General features: G+C 48.9%; 1 protein-coding gene across 1 annotated transcript; it reads left to right on the top strand.

Moving 5' to 3' along the window:
• Positions 1-18,767: 18,767 nt before the first annotated feature.
• Positions 18,768-26,573, top strand: LOC139232542 (tubulin beta chain). The gene is made up of 4 exons (XM_070862902.1): positions 18,768-18,896; positions 22,637-22,745; positions 22,828-22,938; positions 24,359-26,573. Exons 1-4 carry the CDS (start codon positions 18,840-18,842, stop codon positions 25,411-25,413), a joined length of 1,332 nt encoding a protein of 443 aa, XP_070719003.1. The 5' UTR covers positions 18,768-18,839; the 3' UTR covers positions 25,414-26,573.
• The last annotated feature ends 506 nt before the right edge of the window (positions 26,574-27,079 follow it).

Here is a 27,079-nt window from a genome sequence, read left to right as displayed (position 1 = left end):
ATGGTGAAAAGGGGATGGCTTGGGTCTGGAAAATGGAAACTGGAAACAGAGGACATCGGAAGAGTAACGGATGTAGGTGGGAAGAGACTGGATAAGGGGAGAAAATATAGTCGAGAAATTAAGAAATCAGTTCCGTGTGGCAAGAACAGGCTGAAAAGATTGGTCTACCAGGGCAGTCCTGTTTGTGGATCTTGGGAAGGAGATAGAAGCGAGCTAAACCGAATTCGGGGAAACACAGGGTGGGAGCACAGCAAAGCAACCAGCACTGAAAATGTTGGTTGTGCAGCGTAATGTGTCACATTTTTTTAGCAGCCTATATTTTAACAGTTGTACATATGCACTACAAATACATTATAAATATGCACATAATTACCACAGATGAGACGTCATACTATTCAGACACCTGACCCCCGCACCGTGACTGAAGTTACACCTGACCCCGCCTCCCCCCCATCATGACTGAAGTTACACCTAACCACCCCCCCCACACTGACTGAAGTTACACCAGACCCCACCCCCTCACACCGACTGAAGTTACAATTGATCCCCCCCACTGTGACAGAAGTTACACCTGACCGCACCTCCCACCCCCCAGCAACTGCCCCCCCACACTGACTGACATTACACCTGACCCATCCCCCCACTGTGACTGAAGTTACACCTGAACCCCTCCACCCACACTGTGACTGAAGTTACACCTGAAACCCCCCCTCCCCACACTGTGACTGAAGTTACACCTGAACGCCCCCCCCCCCACCCCCAAGTCCCAAGGGATCCCAGAATCCCTTGGGAGCACTGTATATAAGCCAGCCACTGAGGCCTGTTCCTCACTCTGGAGTGTCTTATTAAAGACTGAGGTCACTGTTACTTTAACCTCCCTGTGTGCAGCCTCATCTGTGTTAGGAACACAATAACTGGCGACGAGAATACGAATCCAACGCAAAGATGTAGCAAACTGTGGGCATCCTGGAGAAGTTCTCAGAGGGTGAGGACTGGGAAGCCTATTTCGAATGGCTAGACCAGTACTTTGTAGCCAATGAGCTGGACGGAGAAGGAAGTGCTGCAAAAAGGAGAGCGGTCCTCCTCACGGTCTGCGGGGCATCGACCTACAGCCTCATGAAGAATCTTCTGGCTCCGGTGAAACCCAAAGATAAGTCGTATGAGGAGCTGTGTACACTGGTTCGGGAGCATCTTAACCTGAGGGAGAGCGTGCTGATGGCGAGGTATCGGTTCTACACGTGCCAGCGATCTGAAGGTCAGGAAGTGACGAGCTACGTCGCTGAGCTAAGGCGACTTGCAGGACAATGTGAGTTTGATGGCTACCTGGAGCAAATGCTCAGAGACTTTTTTGTACTGGGCATTGGCCACGAGACCATCCTATGAAAACTTTTGACTGTAGAGACACCGACCCTCAGTAAGGCCATTGCGATAGCACAGGCGTTTATGTCCACCAGTGATAACACCAAACAAATCTCTCAGCACACAAGTGCTAGCAATGTTCATAAATGAACTGGAACTGTGTTTGCGAGCAGAAATGTAAAGGACAGAACCCACGAGTCTGCAACTGCCAGCAGGCCTCAGATGACCCAGATGACTGAGTCCCCAACAAAGGATGAATGCAAGGCATTTCACACCTTATTGGTGTTGTGGAGGCTTCCATTCAGCCTATACATGCCGCTTCAAAGGGTATGTTTGCAAGAGCTGTGGAACAATCGGGCACCTCCAACGAGCTTGCAAACGAGCTGCAAGCTCTGCAAAACCTGCTAACCACCATGTGGCAGAGGAAGATCGGTTCATGGTGGATCAAAGCAATTTCGAGCCTCAGAGAGAAGAGACAGATGCTGAAGTACACTGGGTGCACACATTTTCAATGAAATGTCCACCTATAATGCTAAACGTAAAATTGAATGGCTTACCCATAGCCATGGAACTGGACACTGGCGCTAGCCAATCGAGTAAAAAGATGTTTGAGATACTGTGGTGCAACAAGGCATTCAGACCAGCCCTGAGCCTCATCCACACGAAACTGAGAACATACACCAAAGAGCTTATCACTGTCCTGGGCAGCGCCATGGTCAAGGTCACCTACGAGGGCACGGTGCTTGAACTGCCACTTTGGATTGTCTCGGGCGATGGCCCCACACTGCCTGGAAGGAGCTGGCTGGGCAAAATCCGCTGGAACTGGGATGACATCCGAGCGCTATTACGTGTCGATGAGGCCTCATGTACCCAGGTTCTTAACAAATTTCCTTCCCTTTTTGAGTCAGGCATTGGAACTTTTCCGGGGCGAAGGTGCGGATCCATTTGGTCCCAGGGGCACGACCCATTCACCACAAGGCGCGAGCGGTACCTCACATGATGAGGGAGAGAGTGGAAATCGAGCTGGACAGGCTGCAACGCGAGGGCATCATCTCCCCAGTGGAATTTAGCGAGTGGGCCAGCCCGATTGTTCCAGTACTCAAAAGTGATGGCACGGTCAGGATTTGCGGCGATTATAAAGTAACCATTAATCGTTTCTCGCTACAGGACCAATACCTGCTACCTAAGGCAGATGACCTATTTGCGACGCTGGCAGGGGGCAAGATGTTCACCAAGCTCGACCTGACTTCGGCCTACATGACGCAGGAGCTGGAGGAGTCTTCGAAGGGCCTCACCTGCATCAACACGCACAAGGGACTGTTTATCTACAACAGATGCCCGTTTGGAATTTGGTCGGCTGCAGCGATCTTCCAGAGAAACATGGAAAGCCTATTCAAGTCGGTACAACACACGGCGGTCTTTCATGACGACATATTGCTCACGGGTCAGGACACCGCCGAACACCTACAAAACCTGGAGGAGGTCCTCCAGCGACTGGATCGCGTAAGGCTGCGGCTGAGTCGATCGAAATGCGTCTTCATGGCAACAGAAGTGGAGTTTTTGGGGAGAAAGATCGCGGCGGATGGCATTTGGCCCACAGACGCCAAGACAGAGGCTATCAGGAATGCGCCCAGGCCATAGGACTTCATGGAGCTGCGGTCGTTCCTGGGATTCCTCAACTATTTTGGTAACTTCCTACCGGGGTTAAGCACCCTTTTGCAGCCCCTAGATGTGTTATTGTGCAAAGGTGAGAACTGGGTGTAGGAAAAAAAACAAGTTATTGCTTTTGAGAAAGCCAGAAACATTTTATGCTCCAACAAGCTGCTTGTATTATATAACCCGTGTAAAAGACATGTGCTAGCATGTGACGCGTCGTCGTACGGAGTCGGGTGTGTATTACAACAAGCTAACGTTGCGGGGAAGTTGCAACCTGTCGCCTATGCTTCCAGGAGCTTGTCTAAGGCCGAGAGGGCCTACAGCATGATTGAGAAAGAGGCATTAGCGTGTGTGTTCGAGGTAAAGAAAATGCATCAGTACCTGTTTGGCCTCAAATTTGAGCTGGAAACTGATCACAAGCCCCTCACATCCCTGTTCGCTGAAAACAAGGGGATAAATACTAATGCCTCAGCCCGCATACAACGGTGGGCACTCGTGCTATCAGCGTATAACTATATCATCCGCCACAGGCCAGGCACCGAGAACTGTGCGGATGCTCTCAGTCGGCTACCATTGCCCACCACGGGGGTGGAAATGGCGCAGTCTGCAAACTTGTTGATGGTCATGGAAGTGTTTGAAAATGATAAATCACCTGTCACGGCCCACCAGGTTAGGACTTGGACCAGCCAAGATCCTCTGCTGTCCCTAGTAAAAAACTGTGTACTGCATGGGAGCTGGGCCAGCATCCCCGTTGAAATGCAAAAGCCAATCAAGCCATTCCAGTGGCGAAAGGACGAGCTGTCCATTCAGGCAGACTGCCTGTTGTGGGGTAACTGCGTAGTGCTACCAAAAAAAGGGCAGGGAGACGTTCATCTCGGATCTCCACAGCACACACCCGGGTATAGTAATGATGAAAGCGATAGCCAGACCCCACGTGTGGTGGCCCGGTATCGACTCTGACTTAGAGTCCTGTGTACGGCAATGCAGCGTATGTGCTCAGTTGAGCAACGTGCCCAGCGAGGCACCACTAAGTTTGTGGTCCTGGCCCTCCAGACCATGGTCGAGGATCCATGTCGACTATGTGGGCCCGTTTCTTGGTAAAATGTTCCTGGTGGTGGTGGATGCTTTTTCAAAATGGATTGAATGTGAAATAATATGGGGAAGCACCGCCACCGCCACCATTGAAAGCCTGAGAGCCATGTTTGCCACCCACGGCCTGCCTGACATACTGGTCAGTGACAACGGACCATGTTTCACCAGTGCCAAATTTAAAGAATTCATGACCCGCAATGGGATCAAACATGTCACCTCGGCCACGTTTAAACCAGCCTCCAATGGGCAGGCAGAGCGGGTAGTGCATACCATCAAACAGAGCCTTAAACGAAGGCTCACTCCAAACCCGCCTGTCCCGGGTACTGCTCAGCTATCGCACGAGACCCCACTCGCTCACAGGGGTGCCAACGGCTGAGCTACTCATGAAAAGGACACTTAAAACCAGACTCTCGCTGGTTCACCCCAACCTGCATAATCAGGTAGAGAGCAGGCGGCAGCAACAAAATGTAAACGATGGTCGCGCCACTGTGTCACAGGAAATTGATCTGAATGACCCTGTGTATGTGCTAAACTATGGACATCGTCCCAAGTGGATTGCGGGCACGGTGATAGCTAAAGAAGGGAGTAGGGTGTTTGTAGTCAAACTAGACAATGGACAAATTTGCAGAAACGAGGCTGCGGTTCACAGACTGCCCTGAACAACCCACGGCAGACACCACCTTTTTTGAGCCCACAACACACACCCAAAGGATCAACGACACCACCCTGGACCAGGAAATCAAACCCATCACATCCAATAGCCCAGCAAGGCCGGGCTCACCTAGCAGCCCTGCAGGCCAACAAAATGCCAGCCTAGCGAGGGCACAGCCAACACACCAGAACAGACATTTGTACCGAGGCGGTCCACCAGGGAAAGAAAGGCTCCCGACCGCCTCACCTTTTCACTTTGACTTTGGAGGGGGAGTGCTGTTGTGTATCTGTAAAGCATGCACTCCCATGTTCCGCCACCAGGGAGCTCATCCCCTGAAGTCCCAAGTGATCCCAGCATCCCTTGGGAGCACTGTATATAAGCTGGCCCCTAAGGCCTGTTCCTCATTCTGGAGTGTCTTATTAAAGACTGAGGTCACTGTGACTTTAACCTCCCTCTGTGCAGTCTCATCTGTGTTAGGAACACAATACACCTGAATCCGCCTCACCCCCACCCCCATGCTGACTGAAGTTACACCTGAACCCCCCCCCACACTGACTGAAGTTACACCTTAACCCCACCCACACTGACTTAGGTTAAACCTGAACCCCCCCCCCACACTGACTGAAGTTACACCTGACCCCCCCCAGACTGACTGAAGTTACACCTGAACTCCCCCCACGCTGACTGAAGTTACACCTGAACCCCCCCCCACACTGACTGAAGTTACACCTTAACCCCACCCACACTGACTTAGGTTAAACCTGAACCCCCCCCCCACACTGACTGAAGTTACACCTGAACCCCCCCCCACGCTGACTGAAGTTACACCTGACCCCCCCCACACTGACTGAAGTTACACCTGAACCCCCCCCACACTGACTGAAGTTACACCTGAACCCCCCCCCCACACTGACTGAAGTTACACCTGAAACCCCCCCACACTGACTGAAGTTACACCTGAACCCCCCCCCAACACTGACTGAAGTTACACCTGAACCCCCCCCACACACTGACTGAAGTTACACCTGAACCCCCCCCACACTGACTGAAGTTACACCTGAACCCCCCCCCCACACTGACTGAAGTTACACCTGAACGCCCCCCCCCACACTGACTGAAGTTACACCTGAACGCCCCCCCCCACACTGACTGAAGTTACACCTGAACCCCCCCCACACTGACTGAAGTTACACCTGAACCCCCCCCACACTGACTGAAGTTACACCTGAACCCCCCCCACACTGACTGAAGTTACACCTGAACCCCCCTCCACACACTGACTGAGGTTACACCTGAACCCCCCCCACACTGACTGAAGTTACACCTGAACCCCCACCACACTGACTGAAGTTACACCTGAACCCCCCCCACACTGACTGAAGTTACACCTGAACCCCTCCCACACTGACTGAAGTTACACCTGAACCCCCTCCACACTGACTGAAGTTACACCTGAACCCCCCTCCCACACTGACTGAAGTTACACCTGAACCCCTCCCACACTGAGTGAAGTTACACCTGAACCCCCCCCCCACACTGACTGAAGTTACACCTGAACCCCTCCCACACTGAGTGAAGTTACACCTGACCCCCTCCACACACTGACTGAAGTTACACCTGAACCCCCCCAAACACTGACTGAAGTTACACCTGAACCTCCCCCACACTGACTGAAGTTACACCTGAACCCCTCCCACACTGACTGAAGTTACACCTGAACCCCCCTCCCACACTGACTGAAGTTACACCTGAACCCCCCCCACACTGACTGAAGTTACACCTGAACCCCCCTCCACACTGACTGAAGTTACACCTGAACCCCTCCCACACTGACTGAAGTTACACCTGAACCCCTCCCACACTGACTGAAGTTACACCTGAACCCCTCCCACACTGAGTGAAGTTACACCTGAACCCCCCCCCACACAGACTGAAGTTACACCTGAACCCCCCCCCCCCACACTGACTGAGGTTACACCTGAACCCCTCCCACACTGAGTGAAGTTACACCTGACCCCCTCCACACACTGACTGAAGTTACACCTGAACCCTCCCCACACTGACTGAAGTTACACCTGAACCCCTCCCACTCCGACTGAAGTTACACCTGAACCCCTCCCACACCGACTGAAGTTACACCTGAACCCCCCCCACACTGACTGAAGTTACACCTGAACCCCCCTCCACACACTGACTGAAGTTACACCTGAACCCCTCCCACACTGAGTGAAGTTACACCTGAACCCCCCCCATACTGACTGAAGTTACACCTGAACCCCCCCCACACTGACTGAAGTTACACCTGAACCCCCCTCCACACACTGACTGAAGTTACACCTGAACCCCTCCCACACTGAGTGAAGTTACACCTGAACCCCCCCCATACTGACTGAAGTTACACCTGAAACCCTCCCACACTGAGTGAAGTTACACCTGAACCCCCCCATACTGACTGAAGTTACACCTGAACTCCCCCCACACTGACTGAAGTTACACCTGAACCCCTCCCACACTGATTGAAGTTGCACCTGAACCCCTCCCACACTGACTGAAGTTACACCTGAACCCCTCCCACACTGACTGAAGTTACACCTGAACCCCTCCCACACTGACTGAAGTTACACCTGAACCCCCCCCACACACTGACTGAAGTTACACCTGAACCCCCTCCACACTGAGTGAAGTTACACCTGAACCCCCCCCACACTGACTGAAGTTACACCTGAATTCCTCCCACACTGACTGAAGTTACACCTGAACCCCCCCCACACTGAGTGAAGTTACACCTGAACCCCCCCCACACTGACTGAAGTTACACCTGAACCCCCCTCCACACTGACTGAAGTTACACCTGAACCCCCCCCACACTGACTTAGGTTACATCTGAACCCCCCCCCCCCACACTGACTGAAGTTACACCTGAACCCCTCCCACACTGAGTGAAGTTACACCTGAACCCCCCCCACACTGACTGAAGTTACACCTGAACCCCCCCCCACACTGACTGAAGTTACACCTGAACCCCCCCCACACTGACTGAAGTTACACCTGACCCCGCCCCACACTGACTGAAGTTACACCTGACCCCCCCCACACTGACTGAAGTTACACCTGAACCCCCCCCACACACTGACTGAAGTTACACCTGACCCCCCCCCCCACACTGACTGAAGTTACACCCGAACCCCCCCACACTGGCTGAGGTTACACCTGAACTTCCCCCACACTGACTGAAGTTACACCTGAACCCCCCCCCACACTGACTGAAGTTACACCTGAACCCCCCCCCACACTGACTGAAGTTACACCTGAACGCCCCCCCCACATTGACTGAAGTTACACCTGAACCCCTCCCACACTGACTGAAGTTACACCTGAACGCCCCCCCCCACACTGACTGAAGTTACACCTGAACCCCCCCCACACTGACTGAAGTTACACCTGAACCCCCCCCACACTGACTGAAGTTACACCTGAACCCCCCCCACACTGACTGAAGTTACACCTGAACCCCCCTCCACACACTGACTGAAGTTACACCTGAACCCCCCCCACACTGACTGAAGTTACACCTGAACCCCCCCCACACTGACTGAAGTTACACCTGAACCTCCCCCACACTGACTGAAGTTACACCTGAACCCCTCCCACACTGACTGAAGTTACACCTGAACCCCCCTCCACACTGACTGAAGTTACACCTGAACCCCCCTCCCACACTGACTGAAGTTACACCTGAACCCCTCCCACACTGAGTGAAGTTACACCTGAACCCCCCCCACACTGACTGAAGTTACACCTGAACCCCTCCCACACTGAGTGAAGTTACACCTGAACCCCCCCCACACTGACTGAAGTTACACCTGAACCCCTCCCACACTGAGTGAAGTTACACCTGACCCCCTCCACACACTGACTGAAGTTACACCTGAACCCCCCCCACACTGACTGAAGTTACACCTGAACCTCCCCCACACTGACTGAAGTTACACCTGAACCCCTCCCACACTGACTGAAGTTACACCTGAACCCCCCTCCCACACTGACTGAAGTTACACCTGAACCCCCACCACACTGACTGAAGTTACACCTGAACCCCCCTCCACACTGACTGAAGTTACACCTGAACCCCTCCCACACTGACTGAAGTTACACCTGAACCCCTCCCACACTGAGTGAAGTTACACCTGAACCCCCCCCACACAGACTGAAGTTACACCTGAACCCCCCCCCACACTGACTGAAGTTACACCTGAACCCCTCCCACACTGAGTGAAGTTACACCTGACCCCCTCCACACACTGACTGAAGTTACACCTGAACCCTCCCCACACTGACTGAAGTTACACCTGAACCCCTCCCACTCCGACTGAAGTTACACCTGAACCCCTCCCACACCGACTGAAGTTACACCTGAACCCCCCCCCACACTGACTGAAGTTACACCTGAACCCCCCTCCACACACTGACTGAAGTTACACCTGAACCCCTCCCACACTGAGTGAAGTTACACCTGAACACCCCCCATACTGACTGAAGTTACACCTGAACCCCCCCCACACTGACTGAAGTTACACCTGAACCCCTCCCACACTGACTGAAGTTACACCTGAACCCCCCTCCACACTGACTGAAGTTACACCTGAACCCCCCTCCCACACTGACTGAAGTTACACCTGAACCCCTCCCACACTGAGTGAAGTTACACCTGAACCCCCCCCACACTGACTGCAGTTACACCTGAACCCCTCCCACACTGAGTGAAGTTACACCTGAACCCCCCCCACACTGACTGAAGTTACACCTGAACCCCTCCCACACTGAGTGAAGTTACACCTGACCCCCTCCACACACTGACTGAAGTTACACCTGAACCCCCCCCACACTGACTGAAGTTACACCTGAACCTCCCCCACACTGACTGAAGTTACACCTGAACCCCTCCCACACTGACTGAAGTTACACCTGAACCCCCCTCCCACACTGACTGAAGTTACACCTGAACCCCCACCACACTGACTGAAGTTACACCTGAACCCCCCTCCACACTGACTGAAGTTACACCTGAACCCCTCCCACACTGACTGAAGTTACACCTGAACCCCTCCCACACTGAGTGAAGTTACACCTGAACCCCCCCCCACACAGACTGAAGTTACACCTGAACCCCCCCCCACACTGACTGAAGTTACACCTGAACCCCTCCCACACTGAGTGAAGTTACACCTGACCCCCTCCACACACTGACTGAAGTTACACCTGAACCCTCCCCACACTGACTGAAGTTACACCTGAACCCCTCCCACTCCGACTGAAGTTACACCTGAACCCCTCCCACACCGACTGAAGTTACACCTGAACCCCCCCCCACACTGACTGAAGTTACACCTGAACCCCCCTCCACACACTGACTGAAGTTACACCTGAACCCCTCCCACACTGAGTGAAGTTACACCTGAACACCCCCCATACTGACTGAAGTTACACCTGAACCCCCCCCACACTGACTGAAGTTACACCTGAACCCCCCTCCACACACTGACTGAAGTTACACCTGAACCCCTCCCACACTGAGTGAAGTTACACCTGAACCCCCCCCATACTGACTGAAGTTACACCTGAAACCCTCCCACACTGAGTGAAGTTACACCTGAACTCCCCCCACACTGACTGAAGTTACACCTGAACCCCTCCCACACTGACTGAAGTTGCACCTGAACCCCTCCCACACTGACTGAAGTTACACCTGAACCCCTCCCACACTGACTGAAGTTACACCTGAACCCCCCCCACACACTGACTGAAGTTACACCTGAACCCCCTCCACACTGAGTGAATTAACACCTGAACCCCCCCCACACTGACTGAAGTTACACCTGAATCCCTCCCACACTGACTGAAGTTACACCTGAACCCCCCCCACACTGAGTGAAGTTACACCTGAACCCCCCCCACACTGACTGAAGTTACACCTGACCCCCCCCACACTGACTGAAGTTACACCTGAACCCCCCCCACACACTGACTGAAGTTACACCTGACCCCCCCCCCACACTGACTGAAGTTACACCCGAACCCCCCCACACTGGCTGAGGTTACACCTGAACCCCTCCCACACTGACTGAAGTTACACCTGAACCTCCCCCCCACACTGACTGAAGTTACACCTGAACCCCTCCCACACTGACTGAAGTTACACCTGAACCCCTCCCACACTGATTGAAGTTACACCTGAACGCCCCCCCCCACACTGACTGAAGTTACACCTGAACCCCCCCCACACTGACTGAAGTTACACCTGAACCTCCCACCCCACACTGACTGAAGTTACACCTGAACCCCCCCCCCCCCACACTGACTGAAGTTACACCTGAGCCCCTCCCACACTGACTGAAGTTACACCTGAACCCCCCCCACACTGACTGAAGTTACACCTGAACCCCCCCCCCCACACTGACTGAAGTTACACCTGAACCTCCCCCCCCACACTGACTGAAGTTACACCTGAACCCCCCCCCCCACACTGACTGAAGTTACACCTGAACCCCTCCCACACTGACTGAAGTTACACCTGAACCCCCCCCACACTGACTGAAGTTACACCTGAACACCCCTCCACACTGACTGAAGTTACACCTGAACCCCTCCGACACTGACTGAAGTTACACCTGAACCCCCCCCACACACTGACTGAAGTTACACCTGAACCCTCCCACACTGACTGAAGTTACACCTGAACCCCCCCCACACACTGACTGAAGTTACACCTGAACCCCTCCCACACTGACTGAAGTTACACCTGAACCCCTCCCACACTGACTGATGTTACACCTGAACCCCTCCCACACTGACTGAAGTTACACCTGACGCCCCCCCCACACTGACTGAAGTTACACCTGAACCCCCCCACACTGACTGATGTTACACCTGAACCCCCCCCACACTGAGTGAAGTTACACCTGAACCCCCCCCCACACTGACTGATGTTACACCTGAACCCCCCCCACACTGAGTGAAGTTACACCTGAACCCCTCCCACACTGACTGAAGTTACACCTAAACCCCCCCCACACACTGACTGAAGTTACACCTGAACCCCTCCCACACTGACTGACGTTACACCTGAACCCCCCTCCCACACTGACTGAAGTTACACCTGAACCCCTCCCACACTGACTGAAGTTACACCTGAACCCCCCCCTACACTGACTGATGTTACACCTGAACCTCCCCCACACTGACTGAAGTTACACCTGAACCCCCCCCACACTGACTGAAGTTACACCTGAACCCCTCCCACACTGACTGAAGTTACACCTGAACCCCTCCCACACTGACTGAAGTTACACCTGAACCCCCCTCCCACACTGACTGAAGTTACACCTGAACCCCCCTCCCACACTGACTGAAGTTACACCTGAACCACCCCCACACTGACTGAAGTTACACCTGAACCCCCCCCCACACTGACTGAAGTTACACCTGAACCCCTCCCACACACTGACTGAAGTTACACCTGAACCCCCCCACACACTGACTGAAGTTACACCTGAACCCCCTCCACACTGACTGAAGTTACACCTGAACCCCTCCCACACTGACTGAAGTTACACCTGAACCCCCCCCCACACACTGACTGAAGTTACACCTGACCCCTCACAGTGTCTTGGGTTAGCCTGCCCCTCCTTCCCCCATTGATTGTTATCGGGCTCTCCCCTGCGGTCTCTCCCTCACCCGCTCTGATGGCTGTGATCCCAGGCACTTCCTGCGCTGACAATCCAGCAGCACGTGCTCAGCTGGAAACTTGGAAACAACAACCGGCACATATGCAGAAAGACCGCCCAGTCACTCTGGCCATTGTACAAGTCGTTGGTTAATTTAGCCTTAGAACTGACAGCCCGGGGGTATGCTCACTGCCCAGGGGTATACTTCTGTGATGAGTTTGCGAACCGGGAACTCTTCCCATGAAATTGTTTGCCCGGGGATGCAGTACCTCATCCGGGGACTGTCCCCAGAAAATGGGGATGTTTGGTCACCCTACCTTATTTGCATATGCAATGGGCCTCACAGCTGCTTCAGGTATGGGTAAAAGATGCCTCTGGTTTGGCCTTGTCCAATATGGTGACGCTGCACATTTTCTGCCTGCCATTTTGGGGCCCCAGGAGGCCGCAGAGTACCTGAGCAATGGTGACCAATTTGATCTCAGTGACATCTGAGTTTAAAAAAAAATTATTCCTGGGATGTGGGCCACCATTTATTGCCCATCCCTAATTGCCCTTGAGAAGGTCAGCCGCCTTCTTGAATCAAGCTGCAATCTATGCAGTGAAGGTATTCCTGAGAGTTGCTAGTGTAGTACCATATCACTAGGCCTTCCTTGGTATTAATCATCAGAGCCCAGCCTCACAAGTACCTGTGGTTGTAACATGCAAAATGTCAGCTCAAGTCTCAGGGTAGTTCTTCAATGCTGGGGTCCAGGGATCATCCTGCTCTCCTGGCAAAGTTCCTGCTTCTCATTTATTCTCATTCACTCACTGTTTACATGGAAATGTTCAACTTTTCCAGCAACCCCATGAATCGCCTCAACTTAACTATTGTCCTTTCCCTTTTAAACCTTCTCCAGTCATCTTCATCCTCTGTCCCTGTCATTTTCTGTGTCTGCCCCTCTCACTATCTATGTCTGCCCCTCTCATTATCTGTATCTGTCCCTCTCACTCTCTGTCCGGAATCTTCCCAGCGCTGTGAGTGCGGGTTTGGGGGTTGGCCCGCTGTCAAAATGGCCCTGATTGACATAGGGGTGGAAGTCCGCTCTGAACCCACCTCCGTGGCAGTTTCTCAACTGTCGGGTCTGCGTGCTGATCGCTGACCCGTCACTAAGCGGCAGGCCAGAAAATTAAGATGCATAAGAGGTAATTTAAAGGTATTTAAAAGGATTTTACTCCGGCACTTACCATTTTACCAAGTTTTCAACAAGTTTGCCGTCTCTCGGGTTTCACGCCAGGTAAGTGGAGTTGGGTTCTCAGTGGCTCTCCATTGCTTTGGCTAGTTGACGGCTGCAGAAGTGGTATAAAAGCTACCATTTCACAGCTATTCACTTTCCAATGTCAGATGTTTGAAGCCTTCAGGATTTGGAAGAAACTTTTGAGCTGTATGTAGTTTGGAAGTGTTTGCAGTGAACTCTCTATCCACTGTCACCTCCTCACCAGTGACTGATTGCTTCTATCATTTCAACCCCACCTGCCATCTATTCCAGCAGCATCGGTGCCCTTGAAAAATATCTCATCTTGGTCCTCAGAATCCCACCACGATCAGCCCCAACATCAGCATCACTAAACACACCAGCATCATCAACAACAACCTTATCCGCAATCACCTGATGCTGCACAGGACACAGGGCGTCAGCACCCGACCAAATTGCTGCCCGGGAGGCCAGGGATGGCCTCACTATGGCCACATTTACTTCATTTGACGCTATGTACCCTGGCTGCCACATGATGCGCCAGGTTGGCATCACCCCACACCAGCACCATAAAGCATCCTTGCAATGCCCAAGCCATTCCTTTCATCATCATTGTGTGGGGTACCCTTAGGTCTGACCATTCACTACAACTCACTAAGCCACTTCCAAATGTGTACATAAATCTGTCCAAGAACACAAAGTTTTCAAAATAAAGATTTTAATGTTTGACAACACGTTAGCAGAAACTTTACATGAACATTGGCTAAAACACCCTTGTATAATGTTAATTGATATGATTGGACAAGGATGAGGGTGAATGTGAGGGGTGGCTCGTGAGATGTGGAAGTGATAATGTAGATAGAGGGATGGGTGGAGGTGCAAGGTAAGTTGGTGTGAGTAAGGATGTGCAGGAGTAGGGTAGGGAAGGCAGAGTGATGGGGACGTGATGAGTGGCACAGCAGGATGAGGTTGAGTGTGGCTTTGCAGTAACATTTTGGGATCTACCGAGTTAATTGAAAAGGTTGCGCCATTGCAACCAGGTCCTCCTGACGACACCCCTGCTTGTGTCCTGTGCAATGTACAACCAGGCTGTGTTGGTCTCCTGGGGAGATCTCTTCTGCCCATTGGAAAGGAAGAAAAAATAAATAATAAATCAAGTGCCCTGCGGTGCTGATTTGCTTGTTTCGGCCAATAACTTTCTTTCTAGTCAACTTCTAACTACAAAAACGGACCTGCTTCAAGCTTTAAGCCTATGGCTTGCCCCTCGCAGTTGCCTGTTTAAAACCAGACAAAGATTTACAAGGATGATACCAGAACTGAGAAGAGACAACTATCAGAAAAGACTGAAAAGGCTGGGTGTCTTTTCGCTAGGAAAGAGAAGGCTGAGGGGTGATCTAATAGAGGTATTTAAAATTATGAAGGGGTTCATAGGGTATATGTTGGTTGATAGGGTTAGATGAAGAAGGGTGGGAAGAGGCATGTGTGGAGCATAAACACCAACATAGTACATTTGGGCCAAATAGCCTGTTTCTGTGCTGTAAATTCTATGTAGTGTAACATGAGACTCATCTGTCCTTTTCTGCCTCTGCATCCTCCGGAAATGGAAGACATTACCTTCAACTTGTTCCCCGTTCAGGGGTTTGCCAGTCAGTCCATTGACCAAGCTGACAACCTCCTTTCCAAGAGTATTCTCCAGCAGACAAGCTTTGTTGAGTACCCAAGAATATTATCGCGAGAGGATTGCCAGCTGGTGGTCAGAAGGAAGCTAACAAATTATTTATTGGCTCCGATACTAATAGGGAGGTGGGGAGGGTGCGGGGGAGCCCAATAGCGGGCGTGGAACCTGGCAAGGCCTGAGATGCGGAGGCTCTGCCGATCTTAATGGCAGAGCCTTATCTAAATAGTTTTGGGCCACCTGTAATACTTTGCAGATAGAAACTATGGAGATGGTCCCTGAAGTTAGTAGGGAGGGAAGGCTTGATCATGAGGGGAGGGGAGTCAAACGATTGGGCCCATGATCGGAGCAGGGGAGGCCAAAGGCCATTTGAGACCTGGGTGAGCACTCCTGCTCCTCCTGGCCCACAGGAACTTCTTTAGTACTTGGCTCCCGCTACAGATCTGCTGCCGGGCAGCCGACAGTGCGGGCCTTCCCCTAACCTACAGTGCCGATGATGTCATCGGGCCTCAATCTTTGAATGTGAATTAGGCCCCTACCTGCCTTTTGCAGGAGCCACGTTGATGGCCTGATTTGGATTTGTAAAGATTTAAAGGGCGGGGAATAGCATCCGAAGTTTTAACCACCCCCGACTCTCTCCCGCCTGTCGGGGAATAGGGGATAATTTGAGGCCATTGCCCCTGCTTGTTGTGGAAAGCATCAGGCTAGTTGGCTCATGAACATATTGACCACCCCCTGCAACCAGCATCTCTAACTCATTGGCTGTAGCCTGTGGCTATTTCAATCTGTGCAATTTGCTTTATTTGAAAACATAACCTCTGAACATAAGTCATTCCCGGATTCTGTGCAAGAAAAAAGAAAACGAAAAGACTTGGATTGTTATAGTGCCTTTCATGATCACCGGATGTCCCAAAGCCCTTTATAGCCAATGTAGTACTGTTTTGAAGTGTAGGCACTGTTGTAATGTAGGAAATAGATCAAAATCCTGAAATCTGATACTCGAAGGGCGAGTTTAACCCTGCTTGAAATGGACAGAATCAGAGAATGATAGAGCACAGAAGGAGGCCATTGGGCCCATCGTGTCTGTACCAGCTCTTTGAGAGAACGATCCAATTAGTCACAATCCCCTACTCTTTCCCCATAGCCCAGCAATGTTTTCCTCTTCAAATATATATCCAATCCCTTTTGAAAGTTACTATTGAATCTGCTTCCAGCACACTTTCAGGCAGAGCATTCCAAATCATAACAACTCATCTCCCCTCTGCTTCTTATCTTCTCAAATAGAAACTGAATCTCTGAAAGGGGCAGTAGGTTTAATATAAGCAACTGAAATGAGGGACAGACTAAAATGTATTTGTCAGATTACTGGAGATGTGGAAAGTGACAGAAAATAAAATACAGCCATTACAAGAGATTGTGCTATTTATTAAGGTGTGAAGATGATTAGCATTTTGATTGCTTACCTCTTCAAAGAATTTGTTTGAACTTCAGATAGAAAAATATTATTAAAATCCACGAATCCGCTAGTGTTTAACAGCTTTCTGTTCATTGTTGCTGTTATCCAAACCTCTGCTTCCTGTACCCTAACTCGCACCAAGTCCCATCACCCTGTGCTCACTGACCTACGCTAGCTTCTGGTCCAGCAATGCCTTGATTTAAAAATTCTCATTCTTGCTTTTAAATCCCCCCATTGCCTCGCCCCTCCCTATCTCTGGAACTTCATCCAGCCCTAGAACCCTCCAAGATCTCTGCGTTCCTCTAATTCTGCCTCTTGCACATCCCTGATTTTCTTCGCTCCACCATTGGCGGCCGTACCTTCAGTTGCCTAGGTTCTAAGCTCTTGAATTCACTCTCTATGTTAAACTCTCTGCATCTCTTTCTCCTCCTTTAAGACACTCCTTAAAACCTACCTCTTTGACCAAGTGTATGGTTGCCTATCACGGGGCCTAGAAGAGCCAAGGGCCATGGGGCAGCACGGGCCTGCCCACACAGCGATATGTGTGCGCACTAGGTCCGTGCAGCAGGGCAGGATAAAGGCCTAGCTCTGTCGGGCCCGTGTGGTGGCTGATGTGCAACAGTCACCACACTTAAAAAAAAATCCATGCACAGGCATCTTCCACTTCCTCAATTGGAGTTCAGGACTGGAACATCGGGTCCTTCATTGAAACATCTGAGAACTCTTGTGGAAGCAAGTCATCCTCGTTCGAGGGACCACCTATGATGATGGTTGCCTATCCTAATATGTAGCTCCGTGTAAAATTTTGTCTGATAATGTTGCTATGGAGTGTCTTGGACATTTTACTATGTTAAAGGCGCTAAATAAATGCAAGTTGTTGTTGCTGTTATATGTACAGAGGTATTTATGTATTTACCACCAGTTAATTTTTTAAGAGTTTGCCAATAGGATCAGGAAGAACAAGAAATTTTAAAAACAGTTATAGCAGTTATCTATTGTGAATTTCCAATTGTGCAGTCATATTTTGCCTGTGTTTCAGCTTCTACGAATCATTTCTAAATAAATCTGTACCCAAGTTTAGGCTGTGTAAAGTTATCTAGCGTTTCCTATTTCCTGGGTTGAAATATTACTGCTTTCCTAATAAGTCATTCACCACCATTAGTGTCAATTGTTAGATGTGCACCCTGTTATCGCAATCATGGGGCGATTTTAACCCTGCGCAAAACAGACAGAATGATGGAATCATACAGCAAAGGAGGCCATTCGGTCCAAAAGAGTTGTAGTAACAAGCTTGAGTTTGTCAGAGGTGCAGACTGCTTATACAAACCAGAATTCTTTAGCATTTTACAGCACAGAAACAGGCCATTCTGCTCAACAAGTCTATGCCGATGTTTTTGCGCGACACCAGCCTACTCCCATCTTATTTCACTGTCGAGGCATTTACAGGAGAAAAAAGGGCACGATTAAGGATGAATCTGCAATAATCATTGGATTTGCACGTGATCTGAGAGAAACGCATCTATTTTACCTGTCCGTCAATAACGAAATAAAAATATAAAGCAAACATATAAATGCAAGTCTTTCTTTCTTTGCAAAAAAAAAAGTCAAATCTATGCGGCTTCTGCCGTCCGTTTATTGTGTGTTACACTTTGCATATGCTGCAAAGGCCGGTGCACCCTAAATGGCGTAATGCAGGCATGACTGGGACTTGATACGTTCTGGGCCAAGCAGCAGTCCCGCAGCCAATGGGAGGCGAGCGAGTGAAAACTGGCGGTCTGCTGCGCGGCTCGTGTGCAAAGGGAAGGCGGGGGCAGATGCGTCGGTGGTTTGACCGACGGCCCATCCGACCAATCAAGGGCCGGGACCGGCCGGCGGGGGCGGGCTAACGCGAACGGTATATAAAGCTCGACGCGACCAGTAACGACGCAGTTCAGCGTCTCGTTCCTTTTTGTCTCAGCGAAGGAGGAGTTTGGAAATCCGAAAGCCAGGCAGTATGAGGGAAATCGTGCACCTTCAGGCCGGCCAATGCGGCAACCAGATCGGGGCCAAGGTGTGTGCGTGTGGTGCTGCTGCTGCTGGTGGTGGTGGTGTTGCCGCGGGCCGGGGTTAGCCTCCCCGCTCGGGTAAAGTGCGGGCGGGGACGGCGAGGCGGTGTCGGGGCCTAGCTGGGTGGGGGTGGGGATGGTGGCCGCCGCGTTTTCAACATGGTTTCCGCAGCGCCACTCCCTGATTGTGCTGCGTATGAGTGGGCGGGTCCGGCCTCTGCAGAGGCCCAGCCCGGCAATGGAGTCTGAGCGGGAGACCGCGGCGTGGCGCCTTTTCTGATGGCGGGGGTTTCCTCAATGAGGGAGCGGGCCGATCGCCATTTTATAGCGGCTTATTGACCGGGATTTTTTTTTTATCAACGGGTTGCAAAGGCTGAGGGAGGGATCGACTTTTGTTAATGCGCATGAGGCTCCTTACGCGGTGGGGTTTATCAGCGGTGTGGATCATCAAGGAGCCGACTTTTTTAAGATTAGGGGGTTTTATAGATTTAAATCGGCCGTTATCAATTAAAGATGGAATCCCTTTTTGTCGAGTGTTCGTCGATTAAATCGGGGATTAAGGATCCGGCTCCTTTGTCACTAACGTGGGGGATTGATTAGGTTGGGGCTTTTTGTGGGTTTTGAAAATGATCAAGACGGGGTTTGTTAATGGTGTCAGGATCACAAAGGATCGGGCGCCTCCCTTTTTTTTTTGACGGGGATTATTGATGACCATGCGGCTACTTAAAGTCCGGGGCGGGGGTTTTATAAATGAAGTCGGAGGCTTAAAGATATAATGTTTTTTCTCTGGGGGTTTATTGGAGAGATTGATAAGGATATAGGTTTATCAATGAAGTCTGGGATTACAAAGGACCGCACCCCTCTTTTGTGAAGTTATAAATGAGGCTCTTTACTTGTGGTTTAAGGATGGGACTTGCCTGGGGTTTATCCATTAATTCGGAGTAAATGAGAATGAGGCTGCTTAATAAAGATCTGATTTTATTAAAATATGGGGCTCCACCCGTTGAGGTTTATTAAGAGGTTCTTTGATAACTCCGCATCTTAATGACATTGGAGATTAAAAAGGATGGGGCTTCTCTCTGTAGACCTTTACAAATGAAGATGGGGAATAGGGATGCAAGATTTACCCTTTTGCTCATTGATTCTTAACTTGAAATGCCCTTTTTAAAGATGTGTTAATGCGCATGAAGGTCATGTCTTCCTTCCACCATCCAATGGTGGGTGCTGATTTTTACAGGTGATGCCTCCATTTTCTGCACATTTACCTACATTATACATGATCCCTGTGCACCAGTTGAGGATTGATTTCTTCCAAGATTGCTACCTGCCTTTAATAGATTTGCCCTGTACAGTACCAAACTCAATACTGGATTGTGCTGTGTCTCAAATCTGTAGATTTGGCATTGACATGGGATTTGGTGCAATCTGGGGTGACTAGGTTATTTAGTGCAGTGAGCAGAAGAACAAGCCCATACATGCCAGTGCCAGGAGCCAGATATTGTTCAGTGGTCATGTTGAATAATGACTTTGTTTAATTTAAACCTCTGATACTGATTTAATTGGACTACACTGGTATTAACCAGTTCAAATCCATCTCCAAGTCCTGGTCTTTTTTAAAAGGAATGGATTGCCCACTAAATCTCAGTAGCTTTGCTTCACCCAGGGAATGGATTGGGCACCCTTGTGGCTCTGCTCTGCAGAATAAGACTAGGCTGCTGCCCATGTGAATCCCCAGCCAATTTGGCTCTACTATTGTCATAATGACTGACTGATGCTTCACCCTCAGATGTTTCCTTGAGTTGGAGGCCTTTGAGCTATGTGGCAGGGAGCCTTCTGCTTTCTGTATGCAGAATTGTGGTTCTCCTTGCTTGAGTGACGTAGAATCCTATTGCACCATTTGGCCTATCATGCCTGTGCTACTCCCTTTTCCTGAGTGCTGATTTTAATATAAAGATGTATAGCTCAAATCTGAATTGTAAAAGGATTGGGGTGGGAGGAGGGAGAGGGCTGGTGTTCTGCTACCTTGCACTGAGGTTGAGAAAATGGCTCATTATCAACTTCTGCATTCTCTTGTTCGACTTCTAACTTCAATCAACTTGCCAAATCATATATACTAAGCATTACAAATTAATATATTCAGTATTGGAGGGAGTATGTCTGGGTGGTAGACAGAGCACCTGCCCTAGGTGTAAAGACCTTTTGTATAGTGCCTTTCACAACCACCAGATGTCCCAAAGCACACTACAGCCATTGAAGTGTAATGACTATTGTAATGTAGGAAATACTACTGGTTTCTAATTACATTAATTACTTTCAAAATCAAAAATTCAATCCAAAAGTCAAATTTGCAGGTACCAAAAGAGCAGTGGAATTAAAGATGACAATAATTACAGGAGGAGTCATGCAAAGTGTATTGTGCAGAATAGTGATGGATGAAATTTGATGCTGACCAGTAAGTACTGAATGTCCGAAAGGGAAAATAATCAGTGTGCAGTAGCTAAGATTGACATTGTGGGACCTTGAGTCTTGATACATCTAATGCTACTCTGCACTAGTTGATGTTTGGCAATCGCAGTAGAACACCAGTCAGGGGATGTTTTGATGACACCTGGATCTGCCTTTCCTTCCCATAAACTGACAGTGCTTCTAGTCAGCCAGTACCCTGGTACTATGTCCACTTCTTGAAAAACAAAAGCTATCAGAAGTGCTGGGAGCATTGCAGATCAACTGAGGTTGACCCCCTAGAGCTTTTCCACAGCAACTACTTGTATTTACATAGCATCTTGATATAGAAAAACAGCTTCTTGGGTGTAATTGGATAAAATTGAACCTGAACTCAAAGGTGTTGGGAGGGTTGCCAAAAGCTGGGGGTGGGTGGGTATGCCCTTGGGAATCTTTCTTCCCCCCCCCCCATCTATTTTGTCTCTTGCACCCTTCTCTGAAACTGGAAGCAGTTTCATTGTTGTTGCTGCTCCTGTTTGCGGTTTGATTGTCTGAGTGTCAGCAGGCTGTTTGATCACAGGAGGGGGGTTGAGTGATGGCTAAACTCAATTATGGCCTTGTTTAGCATTCATGGCCCTCTTTTGGGCAATAATTGGGAGCAGCATTGGAGTGTTCTTTCTCTCCACTCGGCCAATCATTGGATAAATTGTCGGCTCTTTGTCGGCAGTTGCAGACACGATGGGCTGAAATGGCCTCATTCTGCGCTGTGAATTTCTGTTTCTAAATTTGTTGTGCTGTCTGGGGGAAGGGAACTTTCCTTTCAATTAAGAGCAATCTCATAATTTGGGGTTTGAATTGGTTTGAGTGTTTTCTCTTTAAATCATTAAAGTGTACAGTTCTTGATGTGGGTAGCGACTCAGTCTTATAAGGGGCAGCTACAACTGTTGACTACTGTCAGTGAACTTGCATTGCCCTTTTTCTGACTGGATGGGCTGAACTCATTAGAGGACATAAGTAATTTTCATTGCTAGTATTTAATTAACCTCCAGATACTTGAAGATCAGAAAATTAATTGTAGTTGCAGCTGTTTGAAAATGTATAGTTTGTGTTGCCACCAGTGCCAAGTGACATTCCAGTGGGAGTTGAAGTGTTATGGAGAGGTTCTGCAATGTAAAAGTGGGAGTGAAGTGTGCTGAAAGTAGCTAATTCAGCCTGAAATCATTTCCAAGAATCTTTGTATATATGAGCTCAGACATGTACTGGAGCAAACCCCCTCTGACATTAATGTTTTTTTTTTCTCCAGTTTTGGGAAGTTATCAGTGATGAACATGGCATTGATCCCACTGGAACTTACCACGGAGACACAGACCTGCAGTTGGAGAGGATTAATGTCTATTACAATGAGGCTTCAGGTATTAATCCAATGCCTTTAACTATACTCTTCAGATTGTAGTTACTTTTTACAGCAATCTAACCTATGCAAACTTCCAACAGGTGGCAAATATGTGCCCCGGGCTGTCCTTGTGGACCTGGAACCTGGTACTATGGACTCTGTTCGTTCTGGACCCTTTGGGCAGATCTTCAGGCCAGATAACTTTGTGTTTGGTAAGTGAGTCTTGTGTAAATAGTTGGTTGCTCTTTAGAGCCATTGACTTCAATCTTGGTGGGGGAGAGCAGCAGTTGGGTCATGTGCTAAATACTATATTTGTATGGTGGTTTGTCAGATGGGCAGGCCATATGTCACTTAGTCTAGATAAGGGTGAATTTCACTGACTTTGTAGTTTGCAAAATGACAATGGTGGAAAGCCTTGTATGACTCTCAGAAAATGTAACTTGTGGCAGACACCTAGTTTTCAAACACTTATTAGGACCACCTGCCATCACTAATACTTTCAGGGGCCTCCTAGCCAAGGTTCAGCTACACAAAGGAAAACTGTACAGCAACAAATGAAAATGTGGTGGCAAGCCAGCAGATACAGAAATCTGAACTTTAGCACCCTGAGCTGTCAGTGGTGCCCCCTTGTGTCCAGGGCATGTTTTCCTCTTTCTCCCCCCCCCCCCCCAAACCCCTATAATGGTAGATAATAGACTAGGTTTATGGTGTATGTATACAATTTGTACTAAATTATTTAATCAACCTTTTTATATAGAAGTAGATATTGGGGTAGGGAAAAACATCTGAAGGTACCTTCCTGTTTGAGAATTCTCTCGAACCCAGGGATATGCATCACACTTTCCCCAGTTCTTGAGCACAGGGCTTAATTTCTATTCCTTTGTTATTGATTAGTGATCTTGGCTATACTCTTGAGCCTGCTGTTATATTCCCTACCCTTGGCACCTGAGCCTATGCATCATTTGAGATGTACTTTTGATGATGAGCACCTGTCTACTCTAACTTTGGAATTCCAGTGTTCTTGCACTTTTATCTGTAGCTTTACTTGTGGTGGCCCACTCATTGGAATTACATATATAAGGGATCCTTGTATTGCTTCCTGTCTCCTAATCCATTGGATTATCTCCCTTTCATGACTAAGTTGCTCAGGCTGCAGCATGAGCCTCCAAAATTTGATTTTTCTCCTGCTGCTCTAGCATAAGCCATGGCAGTGACACTGCCTGTTGTCCTGGACACCAGCATACCAGACCATCTACATTGTGTAGGTCATAGACTTTCAACTGTTCTGCTGCTGCTCCCCTCAACAGTGCAGTGGCTTAACCACCAAGACTAACTGCATTTCAAGGCTGATCTTCAGTGGTTGGTTAGCCCCCAGAAGAAAGGCTTGCATTTATATATCTCCTTTCACTACCTTTATGTCCCACAGTACTTTTGGAATATAGTCACTGTTTAATTGTAGGAAATTTAGTCCCTAGTCACCCTATGTATAATCCACCATTCAGTGGGCAACCACAAGCAATCAAAATGTTTGTATGCTTAATACATGTATTGGCTACAATATTAAAATTCAACCATTGTTTCTTGCATATATGTATGATGTGTTTATAGTAAACTTGGTATCCTTTGTTCTAGGGCAAAGTGGTGCTGGCAACAACTGGGCCAAAGGCCATTACACTGAAGGAGCTGAATTGGTCGACTCTGTTCTGGATGTGGTGAGGAAAGAGGCAGAGGGGTGTGATTGCCTCCAGGGATTCCAGCTCACTCATTCACTGGGTGGTGGTACTGGTTCTGGTATGGGCACACTCCTTATTAGCAAGATCCGTGAAGAATACCCCGACAGAATCATGAATACTTTCAGCGTTGTGCCTTCACCAAAAGTATCAGACACTGTAGTAGAGCCTTATAACGCAACTCTGTCTGTCCATCAGCTTGTGGAGAACACTGATGAGACCTTCTGTATTGATAATGAGGCTCTGTATGACATCTGTTTCCGTACCCTCAAACTCACCACTCCCACTTATGGTGACCTGAACCACCTTGTGTCAGCTACCATGAGTGGTGTGACGACCTGTCTGCGTTTCCCTGGTCAGCTCAATGCTGACCTGCGTAAACTAGCAGTGAACATGGTCCCCTTCCCCCGTCTGCACTTCTTCATCCCAGGCTTTGCTCCTCTGACCAGCCGCGGTAGCCAGCATTACCGTGCCCTCACAGTACCCGAGCTCACCCAACAGATGTTTGACGCCAAGAACATGATGGCTGCCTGTGACCCTCGGCACGGCCGCTACCTGACCGTTGCTGCCATTTTCCGGGGCCGCATGTCCATGAAAGAGGTGGATGAACAAATGTTGAACGTACAGAACAAAAACAGCAGCTATTTTGTTGAATGGATCCCCAATAATGTCAAGACAGCTGTCTGTGACATCCCACCTAGAGGCCTCAAGATGTCTGCCACCTTCATTGGCAACAGCACAGCCATTCAGGAGCTGTTTAAGCGCATCTCTGAGCAGTTTACTGCCATGTTCCGGAGGAAAGCCTTCTTGCATTGGTACACTGGTGAGGGCATGGATGAGATGGAGTTCACTGAGGCTGAGAGCAACATGAATGACCTGGTATCTGAATACCAGCAATATCAGGATGCCACAGCTGAGGAAGAGGGTGAATTTGAGGAGGATGAAGAGGTTGCCTAAAGCAGTATTGTGGTCAGAGCTAAGAATTTATTCATTTCACAGACCTGTCTAATGTCCTTTTCTTATACTTTTACACTGTTCATGTGTTCTGCATTTCTATCTTGAAAGCTGTATAAAATTGCTGTATACAATTTTGGTTGTAACCTCCTGATGGTATTTGAGGCATTGACTTGTATGATTGGAATTGATGTATACATGTTGATGCAATACTTATGTGCTATTAATCTTTCCCTTGCAATAGCAATTGTAAAATGTTTTCTCTTGGAGGGGAGGATCCTGGAAAGATTTTTTTCCCCAGTGAGGAAGTTACAATCAGGTCTGTCATGATGGGCAGATTTCATGAAGTTGGGAGTTTGGTTGGTACAGAACTCTCCAATAGCATTGTGGGGTCTGCTTCTGCCACTAGGATGCAAGTTGACTTGTCAACTCAACAAACTTTGCCTTGCTGCACAAGTGAGCAGAGCATCTTTAAATAGGGAGACACTGGTCTGTCTCCAGAAGATTGACTGCCTTTTCATCTTGGAATACATTTTTACAGTCCATAAGTGTTCATTTTATCCAAGGTTACTACTTTGAGAGAGGGTAGCTTTTTAAAAACTACATCATGGATTTCTGGGCAAATGTTGACCATTGTGAAAGTGACAACTAGTAAAATGTTATCTTTGATTTTATTAGTATGAATCAGTGCCACTGTATTTAAATGCAGAAGATTTCCAACTGGTACTCCCTGTATCTTCAGTGGGGCTGCCATTTCCCTGCTTTTATGCCCAACAGATGGGCATTTGAGTGGATTGCCCACCATTTCCATCCTGTAAATTGGGCAGAAAAATACTGATCTATCTTATTCTTGTAGAGCAATCTAATTCAGGCAGGGACTCTACTCTCTGGTCTGTCTGAATTCTAGCTTGAAGTGGCAGCCCTACTGTTGCAAAGCAATCATTTCACTGTTTTGCAAAGGTACAGTGGCTTTCAGACATGGCTGCCAGCACTCCAGGCAGAATGCATAAACACTTCATGTTTTGTTTTTTGGCAACTTCATTAAATGTCACTATCCAAATTCAGGCTGTTTGACTGCTAATGTTCTGAAACCTTTGTATGGAGAGAGACTTGCTCCTGTAAAGAAATCGTGTTTGACCATTAAATTAGCACAGCACAACTTATCTTGGAATGGTTGTTATTCATGTGGTCTCAATGTGTTCATAGTCTTCTTGCAACTTTTAACATGCAGATACAAATGGGAATTTTGTAATCCATGGGGCAGCTTATGGTCTTTGGCTGGTAATAGATTTTCCCTGTTGCTCTGAAATGCACCCTTGATTGTAAATGGCTAAATATACTTGTCTCATTTATTGGTGGTGCCTTGATGGGAATTTTCTCCTGAGCAAGCATCTTTTTTGGGTTGCAATTTTCCTTGCCTTGTCCACATCAACAGATGTAGCATTTCATCTCTAGGCTTCAATTTCACTGCTGTTCAGTGTGTAATACATTCTGGGCTGATAGCCCAACAGTCTGGGCTCCCCTCATGAATTGTATCAGCATAGTTATTCACCTTCTACCCAAGTGCAGGCTGGAGATTGAGAATGCAGCACTACCCAAACTGGTTGTCTTGCTCCATAATCAGATGCTGAAATTCTAAATCCTCTGATCCTATTGTGCTGTGCTACCT

Source organism: Pristiophorus japonicus, chromosome 20, assembly GCF_044704955.1.
Source record: "Pristiophorus japonicus isolate sPriJap1 chromosome 20, sPriJap1.hap1, whole genome shotgun sequence".
NCBI classification, from domain to species: domain Eukaryota; kingdom Metazoa; phylum Chordata; class Chondrichthyes; family Pristiophoridae; genus Pristiophorus; species Pristiophorus japonicus.
This window is presented reverse-complemented; position numbering and strand designations above follow the sequence as displayed.

Bases quoted from the DNA above. Each gene is read 5' to 3' on its own strand.
- LOC139232542 (XM_070862902.1), top strand. From the start codon at position 18,840: ATGAGGGAAATCGTGCACCTTCAGGCCGGCCAATGCGGCAACCAGATC. The intron at 22,746-22,827 runs GTATTAATCCAA...AACTTCCAACAG, and splicing joins CTATTACAATGAGGCTTCAG to GTGGCAAATATGTGCCCCGG. The intron at 22,939-24,358 runs GTAAGTGAGTCT...CCTTTGTTCTAG, and splicing joins GCCAGATAACTTTGTGTTTG to GGCAAAGTGGTGCTGGCAAC.